We start from the raw sequence: 13,509 nt of genomic DNA, 5'->3' as shown, positions 1-13,509 counted from the left end.
TGAGCACAACGACCATGTTCCTTTGAAACATGGACGAAATGTTTGTCGTTGATATCTCTTTTTGTGTGCATGTGGTAAATTTTGGGTCCACTTTTTACATTCTTGCTCAAACTGTGCAAAAGTTTCGGCAATTGGTTGTGCCATCCTACCTTCCAAAAAATGGTTATTCTACCCATATCAGTGGCCTTTCTAGTAGTAACCCAGATGTTGTCTTCATGTCTTTATGGGTTGAGCTTGGTCCAAGCCATTCATAACAGGCTGTTCTGATCGTGCCGTACAGGAACCTTGTAGTTGTCATAGCTTGTGTCTGTAGTAGCTGTAGCTACTACGAGTCTGCATGGCAGCTAGCTTTGTCAATATGTGTCTTTTGTGTTTGCTAGCCTGTTACGTGTAGCTGATACTGTTTAACAGGCTAGTTTATACTGTTAACGTGTTTAGGGATAATGTGGCAAGCCTTGTTTGTTTGGTAACTTTTGGTCTTATATAGGTTTATATATCATTGTTTTTATTATTAACTTACTAGGGGTGTAGTGTAATTGTTGAGTTACGCACTAGTGTAGCTTGACCTGCTCTGCTCTTTACTGGCTTTTGCAGCTCTCTTGCTTTGTACAGTTTGTACGCTGTAGCTTGACTTGTGCCTGGCATACGCTCACTACTTCACATGCTCTGCTAACCACCATGCTAACAGCATCTGTCCCAGCCACAGCTGCCCTCTGAAACAGAGACAGTGACTTATAACGGTCAACATCTCTCTCTGAAAACTCTTTTTCAGAAGGCAGTAAGAGGGTCCTTCTCGGGAAATGGTGCCATTTGTGCTTGAAAATTTGAGGATTTTTTTCCTACTTTATTTTACAAGGTTAAAAAGATGATTTAGGAAAAAAAAGCCATAATTTATTTTTCCCTTATATTTCACATTTATATTATTCAGGAGAAATAGTTTTTTTTTTTTTTTCAATGGTCACAGAAAGTTTGTTATTTATACACTTTCAAAGATTATTATATACACTATTGTTCAAAAGTTTGGTGTCAGTAAATTAATAGTTATTCAGAAAAGACTCTTTATATAGATTAAAAGGTTTAAAAGTGACAAAGTCATTTATATTTACATTTTTAAATGTAAGCAGCACAACAGTTTTCAACTTTGTTAAAGGGATACTCCAGTGGGAAGAGGATCAGGCGTGACTTTTTACTGCGCCAGTCGAAGTACTCCCAAAAGTGCTATTCCGCCATGCATTATAGTTATCCTTTTTAACCCACTTAGAAAAGCGCCACGTTTTATTTTGTGTCACCATACTTGGTCAATAACTACTCGTGTAACTGTATTTAAATAGGGAAAACGCTGATGTGTTTGGTCACTTCTAAATTAATTGCTGTTAGATACCATTGAATATACTGGGCTAAGCTAAGTACTATCAGAGTGTCACCGCGTGCCACAGCGATTGAATGCACGCACTGAGATGAGAGAGGTATGTATCAACTCGTCTTAGTTAAGGGAATAACATGATTTAATATGAAAAAACGGTGGAGTATCCCTTTAATAATAAAAAATGTTTCTTGAGCACCAAATCAGCATATTAGAAGGATTTCTGTAGAAAAACAAATGTATTTACACCACACCACATTATTTAATTAATGTTCTTGCCCTTTGTGACTATTTAAAAAAATAAAATAATAATCACCATTTTTGTTTCTATAAACAGCTGAATCAACTATTGAGATTGATTCCAATATGTGTGAGCAAATAGAAATACGTGAAATACTGTAATATATAACTTTGTTTGAACCATGTGGTCAACAAAAACACAAATATTATGATGTAATTTTTTCAAATAGGTCAGAAAAATGAAGTCATTTATAAAGAGGTAAAATGTCACAGTGAAAGAGGTTGAACAGAACACTGTAATGGAGATGAACGATTTTTTTTAAATAAAGTATAAACTTTTTTGTTAACAATATTTCAAACTAGATTTAGTAGTACACACTAAATCAAGTAAAATGTATCGAACTATGTGATTTAGAACCAAAGTAACATGCATTCTTATACATATGGCACTGTTTCCTGAGAATGATCCAGAATTCTTACCGTTTATTGAGCTCAAAGCATTTTACCTTTGACCTTTATCACTGTCTAATCACCTTCCTTATCTTTCTCTGGTGCCGAACGAATGATCTCTCCTCTTCTCATTTTCCCTCTTATTTGGTTTTATTTTCCCTTTGTTTCTCCCTCCATCTATACTCCATTCTTACTCTATTCTCTTCAATGCTTCCTCTTCCTGGTTCTCTTTGTCATCCCCTCTATGTTTTAAATCTCTCTCAGTCCTCTCTCTGTTCGGCTTATGACGTTCTGCAGTGTAACCTGCGTCCACTCTGGGCCGTGGTCGCGGCCTTGCTCATGTTGGAGAGCACAGGAACAAGGCAGAAGGAAGGAAAGGTGGATAGTGGCAGGGAGAAAGAGACAGAGGTCAAGAAGCTTATCCCCGAGTCCACTCAGACTCCACCTCCTTCCTGGCAAATATGGGATCTGATTGGCTCAAGTCTGCTTCACGTTTTCTGTCTGGTGATGCTGTTTGTGGCCTACAGCTGGAGTGAATTTAAATAACATGCATGCACTAAAACACACAAATAACACATTATATCATTTATTGTCTTAGAAAGCACATTGAACGTCTTAAAATGGACACTGCCTGTTTTTTGAAGGAAAATATGTATTCCTGTCAGTTGGAGCAAATGTTATTTGTAAAAACGTATATCTTAACTTGGCTATGGTGAAACCATACATAACACAAAACATTTTTGTAACACAAAATGTGCTCCTTAATACAGGAACTTGATGCTTTCATGTTTGAGGGAGTATTATTTATTAGTTGACAAATATAATATTTATTAGTCTTTGCAAAATGCTAAGGAAACCATCTTTAAACAGACTTTTTGCAAACATTTACGCTGGAGGTGCACTGAGCACTTTAATAAGGAATGACATACGGCCACGTTCTCACTAAATCTTGTTGCAGAAACACTTAAAAATGAAGGTTCTTTATTGGTTCCATGAAGAACCTTTAACATCCATAGAATTTTTTTATTCCACAAAAGGTTCTTTATGGTGGACAAAGGTTCTTTAGATTATATAAAATGTTCTTCACACCGAAAAAAAGAATTGATAATGGAAATTGAAAAAAAAACCAAAATGGTTCCATGGCATCACTGCGAAAAACCCCTTTTGGAACCTTTATTTTTAAGTGTGAAGTTGAATTTCAACAGTCATAACGCTGAACAGTTTTGTGGTCCTCTTGAAAAATTCACATATAAACAATATAAGTGGTATAGTTACTAGCATCTGCATGACAAAACTAAAATACTATAAATGGATATGGAGGTTTTGCATCATGCCAATGACCAGCAATGTATCAACAGGAATCAAGGTCTGCTTTAAAGAAACAATTTATAGACGATAATATGAGGACACTTGAGTAAGTGAAGGCCCAGATGTCATTAAAGCAAAACGATAGCTTTGCTTTGCACAGAAGTCTTGTACGGTGAGGTAAAAATATTAATCATTAGCATAAGGGCTAATTAATCTGTTGGATGTAAAAAGCAGCAACTTTTGGTTAACAGTGTTTTTAAAAGCAGCAGTTAAGGACCGATCTTTTCAAGTTGATGTGTTATTGAAAATTATTAAATATCATGCGCAGCCATACATGATTCCAGTGTTATTTTATCCAAAACACCATCAATAGCATTTTCTTTCTCCTTATGAGAGAGATCCGAATAGGACTAATGGATCGTTTCTTTAATTTCCTGTTAATCAGAAAAGCAAAATGACACACAGAGTTGAATTAATGTAATATGCATAATTCCACAGAGATGTGACTAATCCAAACCAAACAATGAGGAATAATGGGCTCTTCATGAAGATTTTCTTTATGTATTCTATCAGTTATCTGTAATAAAGGGCTGAGTCAGGTTTTTAAATTATGAAATATCAGATTAACACAATTTGTATGAGTTCAGTAATTAAGTGCAATCTCTGTTGTATGTAATTACCTGCTGTGAAGGTCCGTGCACAGGGTTTCTCTTGATTCTAATTGGATCCTCTGATTCTATTTTAGGTTCTGATCTTTATCTCACGTAATAGAATGACCTTGTTCATCTCATCACTGATAAAAGGAATTATTAAAAGGAGCGGTTAGCAAATGAGCCGACAGTGATGTCACTGAGGCCTCTTGACATCATTTCCTCAAAATATAAAACACTTTGAACCTTATCTGTACGATCACATCAGTTATAATTGGTACTGCTTTCATCATCCAGTTTGACAAAAATAAAAGGCAAATTGACTCTTCAGGAACTTTTGTTTGGTATAATTTCCCAGTTGTTTCCTCATTTCTCAAAAAAGCTACCAAATGCAAAAAGTGTTTGTAAAAGGCTTAAACGAGACTGCATAGGATGTTCTGACGGATCAGCTGCTTCTGTTTGTCCAGATCTAGACTCTTTGACTCCTCTCAGTGTTGAATTCTGTGCAGTGCTGCTGCTGCTTTGGACTTTGTACGGCATTGGTTTTTATGATCCTAAATATGAAAAGGAATAAATGTACAGTTTGGGTTGTTTTTCTCAGCTTTGTGGTTGTTTCTTTAAAACATTTTTGTCTTACAATTTAGCTCTTGTTAATGTTCAAACATTTGGATTCAGTAATTTTTTTTGTTGTTTTTGAAAGAAATGAATGTATTCAGCAAGGGCTCAATAATGTATTGAGTGACAGTAAACAGTTTTAATGTAACAAAAGATTTGTATTTCAAATCAGTTCTATCTTTTGATCAAAGAATCCTGAAAAAAAATGAATCACAAATGAATTGTGTAACTGATGAAAATAAGAAATGTTTCTTGAGCAGCAAATCAGCTTATTAGAATTGTTTCTGAAGGATCATGTGACACTGAAGATTGGAGTAATGATGCTGAAAATTCAGCTTTGCCATCTCAGGAATAAATTACAGAGAAAAAAGTTATTTTATATGTAAAAATATTTCACAATATTACTGTTTTAACTGTATTTTGTATAAAATTAATGCAGCTTTGGTGAGCAGAAGAGACTTCTTTCAAAACACACACAAAAAAAACTGTTATTGACCCCAAATCGTTGAACAGTACAGTATGTGTGTATAGGCTTTAGTGTCTGAGATGCAAATATTTTATATATATTAAATTTTTGATTGTTTGAATAACTGATATCATATTGGGCATCACTGCTAAATGAGGTGAGTCTTTTATGAGTTTAATTAACAAGTGCATTCAGTTTTAATGAAGCTTTTTTGTAATTTTATTTCTCTTTATGGTTTCCACTCCTTTTGACCAGTCAAATGTACAGTTGTTGTGATTACTCGATTACAAGGATAAAAAAATTGCTCTTGATAACAATTAAATGTTTTGAGCTGAGCTTAAATGTAAAAAAAATAAATAAATAAGGATAATTCACTTTAGAATATTACATGACTTGAGTTTTGAATAATATGACATCTCATTAAATAAACTTTCCATGCCTGAAAATGTCCTTATAACTGGGGATCCTGTCTGTTTCCTCTCTGACTAAGCACATCATTTGTCCTCTTTGTGAATCTCTCTCTCCAGGATAAATTATGTCTGCCACATCATATTCTGGAGGAGAAGGGGCTGATCAAAGTTGGCATTAGTGTCCAAGCTTTGCTGGATGAGACTTCCACCAACCAGACACTCTTCACATGAGTCACACACACAAACACACACTATTCCCTGTGGATGGACCTCTAACACCAGATGATCTTTGAGAAATTCCCTGGACACTGTCCATATATTCTTATTATCTTAGTTGATCCTCAACTGCAGGTATATGCTCATGTTTTCCTCACTTTCTTTACTTTTTTATTTAGTACTGTTATGTGATCACTGTTGCCCAGGCCATAGTCGTGTATGCAAATTTAGCTCAAAACTAGCTTAAGATATGAAATTCCTTTATTTAATATATATATTTATTAAGCAGCTAGTTGAGAGATGCACAATTCCTGATTATATATATATATATATATATATATATATATATATATATATATATATATATATATATATATATATATATTGTGTGTGTGTGTTTAGATTATATGCTATCTGTGTTGGGCCTTTAGTGATCTAGATTTAAAACACTCGTCCTCCCAGTTTTGATATTGATTTTTTTTTTATATATATATATATATATGGTTTTTCTCGATTGCGAACACACAATCAATTCAACAATTCTCACAACTATAAAGACCATCTCAAAACTACACACCAACTTGCACAAATCAAAAACTTCCAGGTAAAATATAATTTTAGTCAAAATATTCTCAAACTTTGGCTTCTGAAACAAATAACAAATACACAGACTACTTTCCTGCCTAGAGAACAGCAGTGAGATCAATTTACAACACTTTATCAAAATCCTCTGGGCAATAATATATATATATATATATATATATATATATATATATATATATATATATATATATATGCAGGAATAATTTTTCAGCTAAATGTCTATTACAGTATACAACATAAAGGAAAGTGCAGAGAACAGTAAAATACAACAATGAGCATTAGGAAAAATGTATTTTCATTACACTAAAGTGATCTTACAGTAGATGAAAAGCACCAAATACCAAAGAATTGAATATGAACCCGGTATGCAACACAACACAGTATACTGTCAATTACCGTTGCATCCTCTGCACTTTCGGCCAAATGTCATTCAATTATACAGTACTATAGCAGTTTCTGGGTCTTCTGACAAAAGACCTCTTCTACCTCCCTTAGGCAGTCTTCTCTCAGTTCTGCAAAAATATAGTACAATATAGCAACAAATTAATTTGACAATCACAAGGTTGAGGGTGTACAACATGTGCTTATACTTATACAACAAAGTTATACTGTGTGTAAGACGTAGTATGAAACCCCTGTAGATGATTCGTTCAGCTCTCTCTCCAGTGTTAGGATGCTTTTTCTAAAGCACAATCACCTGTTATTAACCACAATATTATCCTGAGATTTGTCATCAGGTTTGCTATACTTCACGTTTACTCATGGATAAAATGTGCTATTTAAGTTCACATTGTGACACTTGAGTTAATTATATTATGTGTTTGTTTTATGAATGAGCACATGATTAAACCGGTGGAGAAAATTGGAATGTGAAACAAGGTGAAATGTGTTAAACGGTTTGAGAAATATGTCTGTTTTGAGAAGTGAATGAATGGTTTGGGAAATTATGACATATGAATCAGTTATAGTGTGTTGGCAATCAGGAAAAACTGTAAACCACTTTTTAACTTGTTTTTTGGGAGCCATTGATGTTTGTCTCAGGGGAAGTGTGGCCTCTCTATATTTTTATACAGTCTCTGCTCTGCTTACCTGTCAGTCAGTTATTATATCACTAAAAGAAAATGTCTGAGTGTGTTTACAGTAGAACGCAACATACCTTTCTTTCTTTGTGTGTGTGCATTTGATATCTTCAGGAGAGTGTCTCTTTTGTGAGAGTGAGAGAACGGGAGCACATGTTTGCACTTTTTGTATGTAAGGTTGTGTGTCTAAGGACATTATATTTTTTTTTACTTTGTTCTACTTGTGCGTATTTGCTTACGGAAAGTCTGGTGTCCAAAGCTTCATCTCCTCATAGATTCAGCCACGAAACAGACCAAAACATTTGAAGCTGGAATCTCACTGGAGATTATTTGACAGTTGCCAAAATTAATTTCTTATCAAACTGATTTCCAAACATAATCGTTTTATACAGTCCTTGAAAAATATTTTAAAAATAAGAGTTTTGTATTTGTAGAAGGATTTGTAATGTGATATTGGTGTGTGAATGTGAATAATGTACAGAACATTTATATTTGATGTGCTTATTTTAGTAAGAATATATTTGGTTATTTTACTTGCATTTAAAGCATAATTTACTTTATTAATGTGAACTGACAGGGCAAAAAAAGCATTATTTAAGCTCTTATATGAAAGCAATTATAACACTTCCATATACAGTATAATTTCAGAGAGACTTATTCATGTGAATAATTACAAATAAAATATATTCACAAGGATCATCCCTTTAATTGGCAACAAAAACTCACAAGTTTTAATTCATTTCAAAACTTATTCACATTATTATACTGTAATTAGTAACAAAACATCAGGCTAGAAGTTTAAACACCAAAAAAAAAGAAGAAAAAAAAAGGTGTATCTTAATAGTCCTAATGGTATTCTTCATACTGTCATAATTTGATTAAAACGCATTGAATAGAAATATGGATTAGAAAGTGTAATTTTAGAGACATTTGAAAGGGAGAGCACTTAGATTTTGGCGTTTGGTGGTAGTTTTACAAGAGGTAAGCCTTTAACATGTGCATTTATTTTATGTTATACAATACATACAATAGTGTACAATAGTTCCATTTTATACACATTTTCACTGCTGTATCTTTTGATAAATTCTGTCCTTAGTTTAGATTCATTAAAGTACAGTATCCAAATCTCTGCTACATTGGGCAAGTTGTGCATCATTACTGTAATATCAACATTCCCCACCACTTCAGAGAAAACGTAGTGAAACTACTTTACACACTAGATTTAAATGCAGATTTGATTTTGAAATGACAGTGTTTTGCACTTTATGTATTTGGGACTGTCTTTTTTTGGCAACTGGCAAATAGTATTATGCGGGGTATTTATATTACAGTATTTGGAGGAACTATATCAGCTGATTAGATGACTAATGTGTTTGATAAATCACCTTAAACTGCTGAATGTTATGTGGGTATTTTTTGTCATCTTCAATGTATTATAAAGAGAAAAGGCTTGTACTAAACATTTTTGTACTTTAATTTTTTATAAGACTTATTTTTCCATGTCTTTTCAGTGTTTGGGATTTTACCCCTTTGTAATTCTGTGAACTTAAGGGTGCATGTACAGTAATGTTTTTGGGAAAAGCATGCATGTCATTCCACCTTTTGCCTTAACCTCTGTAAATATGGTTCATTTGTACCAACTTCTACCAGTAAAAACTTTCACCTTCAAAGACTAGTTTGTTTCTTAAATATTCAGGATACTGTAGACATGACATAATGGTGATGTAATTTGCTAAACTACATTAATCAGATGTCTGAACCATTTAGCCTGCGTAATGTGTGAAATGAGGACATGTAGAATAATTGAGTCATTTGCAGAATTTATGTAATTAATACAACTCAATTCAAATCATTCACTACAGAACAACAAATACAAAACCACAACCAAATGCCTTTATTTAAGGAAATGTCTCTTCAGTTAAACATCACCCTGTTAATTATGCATAAGAAAATACAAAGGGTTGCAATGTAGTTTGAGAGATGGTGAACCAGTCGAGACATGGTTCTGATGTCATTTCCAGGTGTGTAGATGGGTTTTGTAAAGATCTGGAAGGCATGGGAGCTGGTTGCCACAATCATGTTGCATAGCTTCAGGCATTCAGATATTTGGCATGGTGCTTGATGTGGTCGTTGATGAAGGAGAATATGAAATAGTAGCTGTGATCATAACCCTGATAGAGCAAAAGAAAAACAAGATTGAGCAGAAGAGAGCAGATTTTGTCTTAAAATATATACTCCACTGTATAGGGTTAAACAGTGACATCTAATCCTGAGAGTTGATTTAGTTGCACTGATGGAGAATTAATTTAAAATATAACAAAAGTCAATGCATTCAATTTATTATTGAGGTTTATTTCAAATTCAAAGACCTGTCCTACCACAATGTGGTCCAAAAACCTGAGACCACAAGTGAAAATGCTTTCATTTTATTACAGTTTAATACAAAAATGTTCCTTACAAATCATATTATCAGCATACAGTAATAATTCCAGTGACAAATTCACATGAATTCTAGCATTTTACAGTTCTTGGTATGTGTCCATTTTGGAGTGTGGCTATCAGCACAAAAAGCCCAGGTACTGGATAATCAATCAGATTTCCCAACATGCCATTCCTTTCATTCATCACGGTGGGTTCAGTACTGACCTGCTGAAGGCGGAAAACTACAGGAATTTTCTTCTTGGAACAGGCAGCGATCAGATTGTCAGGAAGCAGCTGACTGGAAGACAAGAACTGGTCATCACGGCCTTGATCAATCAGAATATCAAGCTCAGGACCGGAATATGATTCAGCCAATACTGTTGCATCATACAGCTGTGGAAATGACAGACAGAGGAAGACAAATAAAGCAATGTTGTACTTGTACAATGCAATGTGCTACGGTAAAACTGTGTTAAATAAGAAAAAATTATTATGAACTGATTATTATTTCATAATTTTACTGTTTTTACTGTATTTTGGATTTTAAAAAATGCAGCCTTAGTGAGCATGACACTTATTTCAAAAACACTAAAAAAATCTTACCAACCACAAATTCTGAATGGTTGAGTCCACACATATGATCATCTCTTACCTCCCAGGTGGACTTGTCAGATCCAAGATAGCCAGAGAAAGCTTTCTGTCCCCATGCACATTGTATGGGGTTACAGATGGGTGCAAATGCTGACACTGACTGAAACAGGCAAATGCACAAGAAATTAAAAAAAGAATATATATATATATATATATATATATATATATATATATATATATATATATATATATATATATATATATATAGACTATCTGAACTTCAAATAACTAAATGATGAAAGCAGTGCATATGATATGAAATATGCCTTGTATTTCCCAGGATTCTTAAGTGCACAAATGAGAGCTCCATGGCCCCCCATGGAGTGACCAGAGATGGACATTTTCTCCGGATCAGCAGGGAAGTTAGAGTTAATCAGTCGTGGGAGCTAAGAACAAGAGAAATGTGATGAAGACTATGAGTGTGCGATCCAATGTTTAAGGTGTCATTGTTTAAATTTTCATCTGTGACAGTCATCAGAGTACAACTCTGTTTTCCTAGTGACTAACTAGGTTTTTGGAACAGAGCTTAAGTACACACCTCCTCGGTGACATACGAGTACATGCGGTAGTTGGTCTTCCAGGGCTCCTGGGTGGCATTGACGTAGAATCCTGCACCTGTCCCGAAGTCCCAGCTCTCTTCCTCTCCTTCAATGTTGCAGCCACCTGACGAGAGCAAAATCATCTCATTTTCTGAGCATGGGCTTATGTGTAAATGAGGAAATTTTAGTGTTGGTTGACTCAAATATTTCTGACAACCACTTTCTTACAGCAACAGTACAGACTTAAATGGCATTATATTATTTTACATTTATTATTTATTATGTTGCATTTGATTTATGCTTTAATTGGAATTTCTCCAAGCAGTGGAGTGACTGTCTGGTGGGAAACTCTAAACCCTGACCTAAACTGGGAAGTCACAATGCTATTTGATCCTCAGGGGACACTCTTATTATCTATATGTTGCAGTAATGTTCGGCCCCACAATCCACCTGTTTCCATCATTAATATGTGTCGGTCCATGCATCTCTAGGAATTGGCTGAGCAGAAATCATAATTATAGAGTATAATGTCTCCAGAGATGGACAAGCAGGACTCGAAACTGTAGTGGTGGTGTATAACAAATGTTGAGATGTTTACGTGGACTGGTGTCTGGAGCTACGATGATGATCCCATGTTCAGAAGCCGCCTGCTGGCTCCCTGCTTTAGTGATGAAGTTTTGCTCTGTGCATGTCAAACCTAGAAAACAGCAGGTAAAATACATTTTTAGTAGCCTAAATATACCTAATTACTGGTATATTACAATTATTGTTGGCTCTTTGACTGATTTGTTCCTCTTTTGTAAGTCACTTTGGATAAAAGTGTCTGCTAAAAGCATAAATGTAAACGTACTTAAAGGCAACAATATTTCGTATACTACAGTATGCAGTATGAAGCTCATTCACTCAAACTGGCCTAGGGAAGAGAATCAGAATGAATTCAAGTACCTGAAAGCCAGTAAAGCACTGGGCATTTGGAGCTCTCAGCCTTGGGAGGAAGGTAAATGGCGAACTTCATTTTACATTTTAACTCAGAGCTGGAAATAGAGTTGATGTTAAGATCAGTAAGGTATGTTTCATTCGGGGGTTTTGATGAAACCTACAGTCTCTCACCTGTCATGCTCGAACACTTTTTGATATCCATCACTGCACTTATTAGATGAAACTTGCGTCAGTGCCATTGCGCCGTTTACTGAGTTGAGAAAAATCAGAGTTCGAGTTATGAAAGATCACATTTCATATATAGACTCACTTTGCACTCGCATGCAAACATATGCTCAAACTACTTCATGATATGACTTCAATACATAAAGGGTGATCACTTTCGATCACTTTTCATGTATCTGGACACCATTTGAAGCTTAGCTTATCCAATAATTTCGTTGAACAGTTAATTCATGTTTAACGCTCCAGACTCATGGAGTTTGCGCATGCGCACTACAGTAACTGGCCTGCCAAACTCACAGCACTGCTTACGGGATCTGCAGAAAACGACCCAAAGAAGCGCCTCGGTACGCTTAAAAGAATGCCAAAACATACGCTGAAGAAATTTAAGTTTTATTTAGCTCCCGTGTAACAGTCCTCTTCATGCAGGATAATGGCCTGGATGTTATTTTGTAGCACTTACCTCTGCAGCTAAAGGATCCAGAGTCCAGTGTGACGTCAGGGTTAGCGTAAGACGTAAAATCACGCCCCCTTACGTTTTTGGTCTGTGCTTCTGCGTTTTGGTCAAACAGGGGCGCTCGAGAGATATGTTTGTTTAATGTCCTTCAGTGTGCGCCCAAGAAATGACATTTCCAAACTTTATATTTGCAGCTCATGAACACTTTGAACTACATAATTGTGATCTTGGAAATAGGATGTTTTTTTGTTTTGTTTTGTTTTTGTCCAAAAGAAATAATTAATTAAATATTGGCCTAAAGGTTGAATATATTTTAGTAATCAATATTTAGCTCGAAATTGATAATAATTTGTACAACATATTTTTACTGGCGAAATATATGATGCTGGCCTTGTAGATAATCACCTTCTGACAAACTGAGTAAGATGTCCAAATGTTTTCTAAGGCCACGTGACTCGAGGAGTCGTCAGATCAAAAAGTAAAACGGAAAGGTGACAATTGAAAACAGTGATCCAAGCATCTATCCATCCATCCATCTATCTATCTATCTATCTATCTATCTATCTATCTATCTATCTATCTATCTATCTATCTATCTATCTATCTATCTATCTATCTATCTATCTATCTATCTATCTAGAAATGTTAATGAGAATTAATCAGTGTTTATCTTAATGTGTAGCCTAAACTAATGGTCTGAAAGTGTTAATAAATGTGAACACTTGACATTGAAAGCTTACTGGACATGTTTGTGCCTTGTTAATAGAATACAAAGTATAAACTTCTCATGATGTATATTAGTCAAGATTAAATTAAGACTTGGTTGTGTTGTACCCTGTAGCATATGAATGAGTGGATTTTAAGATTGTTTTGGCCACTT

The 13,509-nt window shown here is 34.8% G+C and overlaps 2 protein-coding genes across 8 annotated transcripts in view; one reads left to right on the top strand and one right to left on the bottom strand.

Annotated features, from left to right (window-relative positions):
* lrch1 (leucine-rich repeats and calponin homology (CH) domain containing 1) overlaps positions 1-5,884 on the top strand; it is a 52,597-nt gene extending 46,713 nt beyond the window's left edge. For 2 of the 5 annotated variants that reach the window (XM_081368361.1, XM_081368359.1), the window contains one exon: positions 5,620-5,884. In XM_081368361.1, coding sequence (XP_081224487.1) covers positions 5,620-5,733 — 114 coding nt within the window. In that variant the 3' untranslated portion in view covers positions 5,734-5,884. Of the gene's footprint in view, positions 1-2,317; positions 4,610-5,619 lie in introns of those variants that run through there. The other 3 variants (XM_081368358.1, XM_081368360.1, XM_081368357.1) reach the window with 3 other exon arrangements.
* A 3,387-nt stretch (positions 5,885-9,271) lies between these two features.
* On the bottom strand, positions 9,272-12,786 carry esd (esterase D/formylglutathione hydrolase). Of its 3 annotated transcripts, none has more exons than XM_081369638.1 (9): positions 12,636-12,786; positions 12,122-12,200; positions 11,957-12,045; positions 11,610-11,708; positions 11,011-11,135; positions 10,739-10,858; positions 10,474-10,572; positions 10,047-10,214; positions 9,272-9,571 (listed from the first exon to the last, which is right to left on the bottom strand). In XM_081369638.1, the coding sequence occupies exons 2-9, from the start codon at positions 12,187-12,189 to the stop codon at positions 9,491-9,493; spliced, it is 849 nt and encodes a 282-aa protein (XP_081225764.1). In that variant the 5' UTR covers positions 12,190-12,200; positions 12,636-12,786; the 3' UTR covers positions 9,272-9,490. The 3 variants fall into 3 exon arrangements, with proteins under 3 accessions (XP_081225764.1, XP_081225765.1, XP_081225766.1); XM_081369639.1 differs by having other exon boundaries at positions 12,473-12,645; XM_081369640.1 differs by having other exon boundaries at positions 12,485-12,645.
* Positions 12,787-13,509: the final 723 nt, after the last annotated feature.

Source organism: Scardinius erythrophthalmus, assembly GCF_964197995.2.
Source record: "Scardinius erythrophthalmus genome assembly, chromosome: 6".
Taxonomy (NCBI): Eukaryota; Metazoa; Chordata; class Actinopteri; order Cypriniformes; family Leuciscidae; genus Scardinius; species Scardinius erythrophthalmus.
Note: the sequence above shows the minus strand (reverse complement) of the source record. Positions and strands in the feature narration are given on the sequence as shown.

Bases quoted from the DNA above. Each gene is read 5' to 3' on its own strand.
- esd (XM_081369639.1), bottom strand. From the start codon at position 12,545: ATGTTTTGGCATTCTTTTAAGCGTACCGAGGCGCTTCTTTGGGTCGTT. The intron at 10,215-10,473 runs GTAAGAGATGAT...TCATTTCCACAG, and splicing joins CTGACAAGTCCACCTGGGAG to CTGTATGATGCAACAGTATT. The intron at 9,572-10,046 runs GTCAGTACTGAA...TTGCTCTATCAG, and splicing joins TAGTTTTCCGCCTTCAGCAG to GGTTATGATCACAGCTACTA.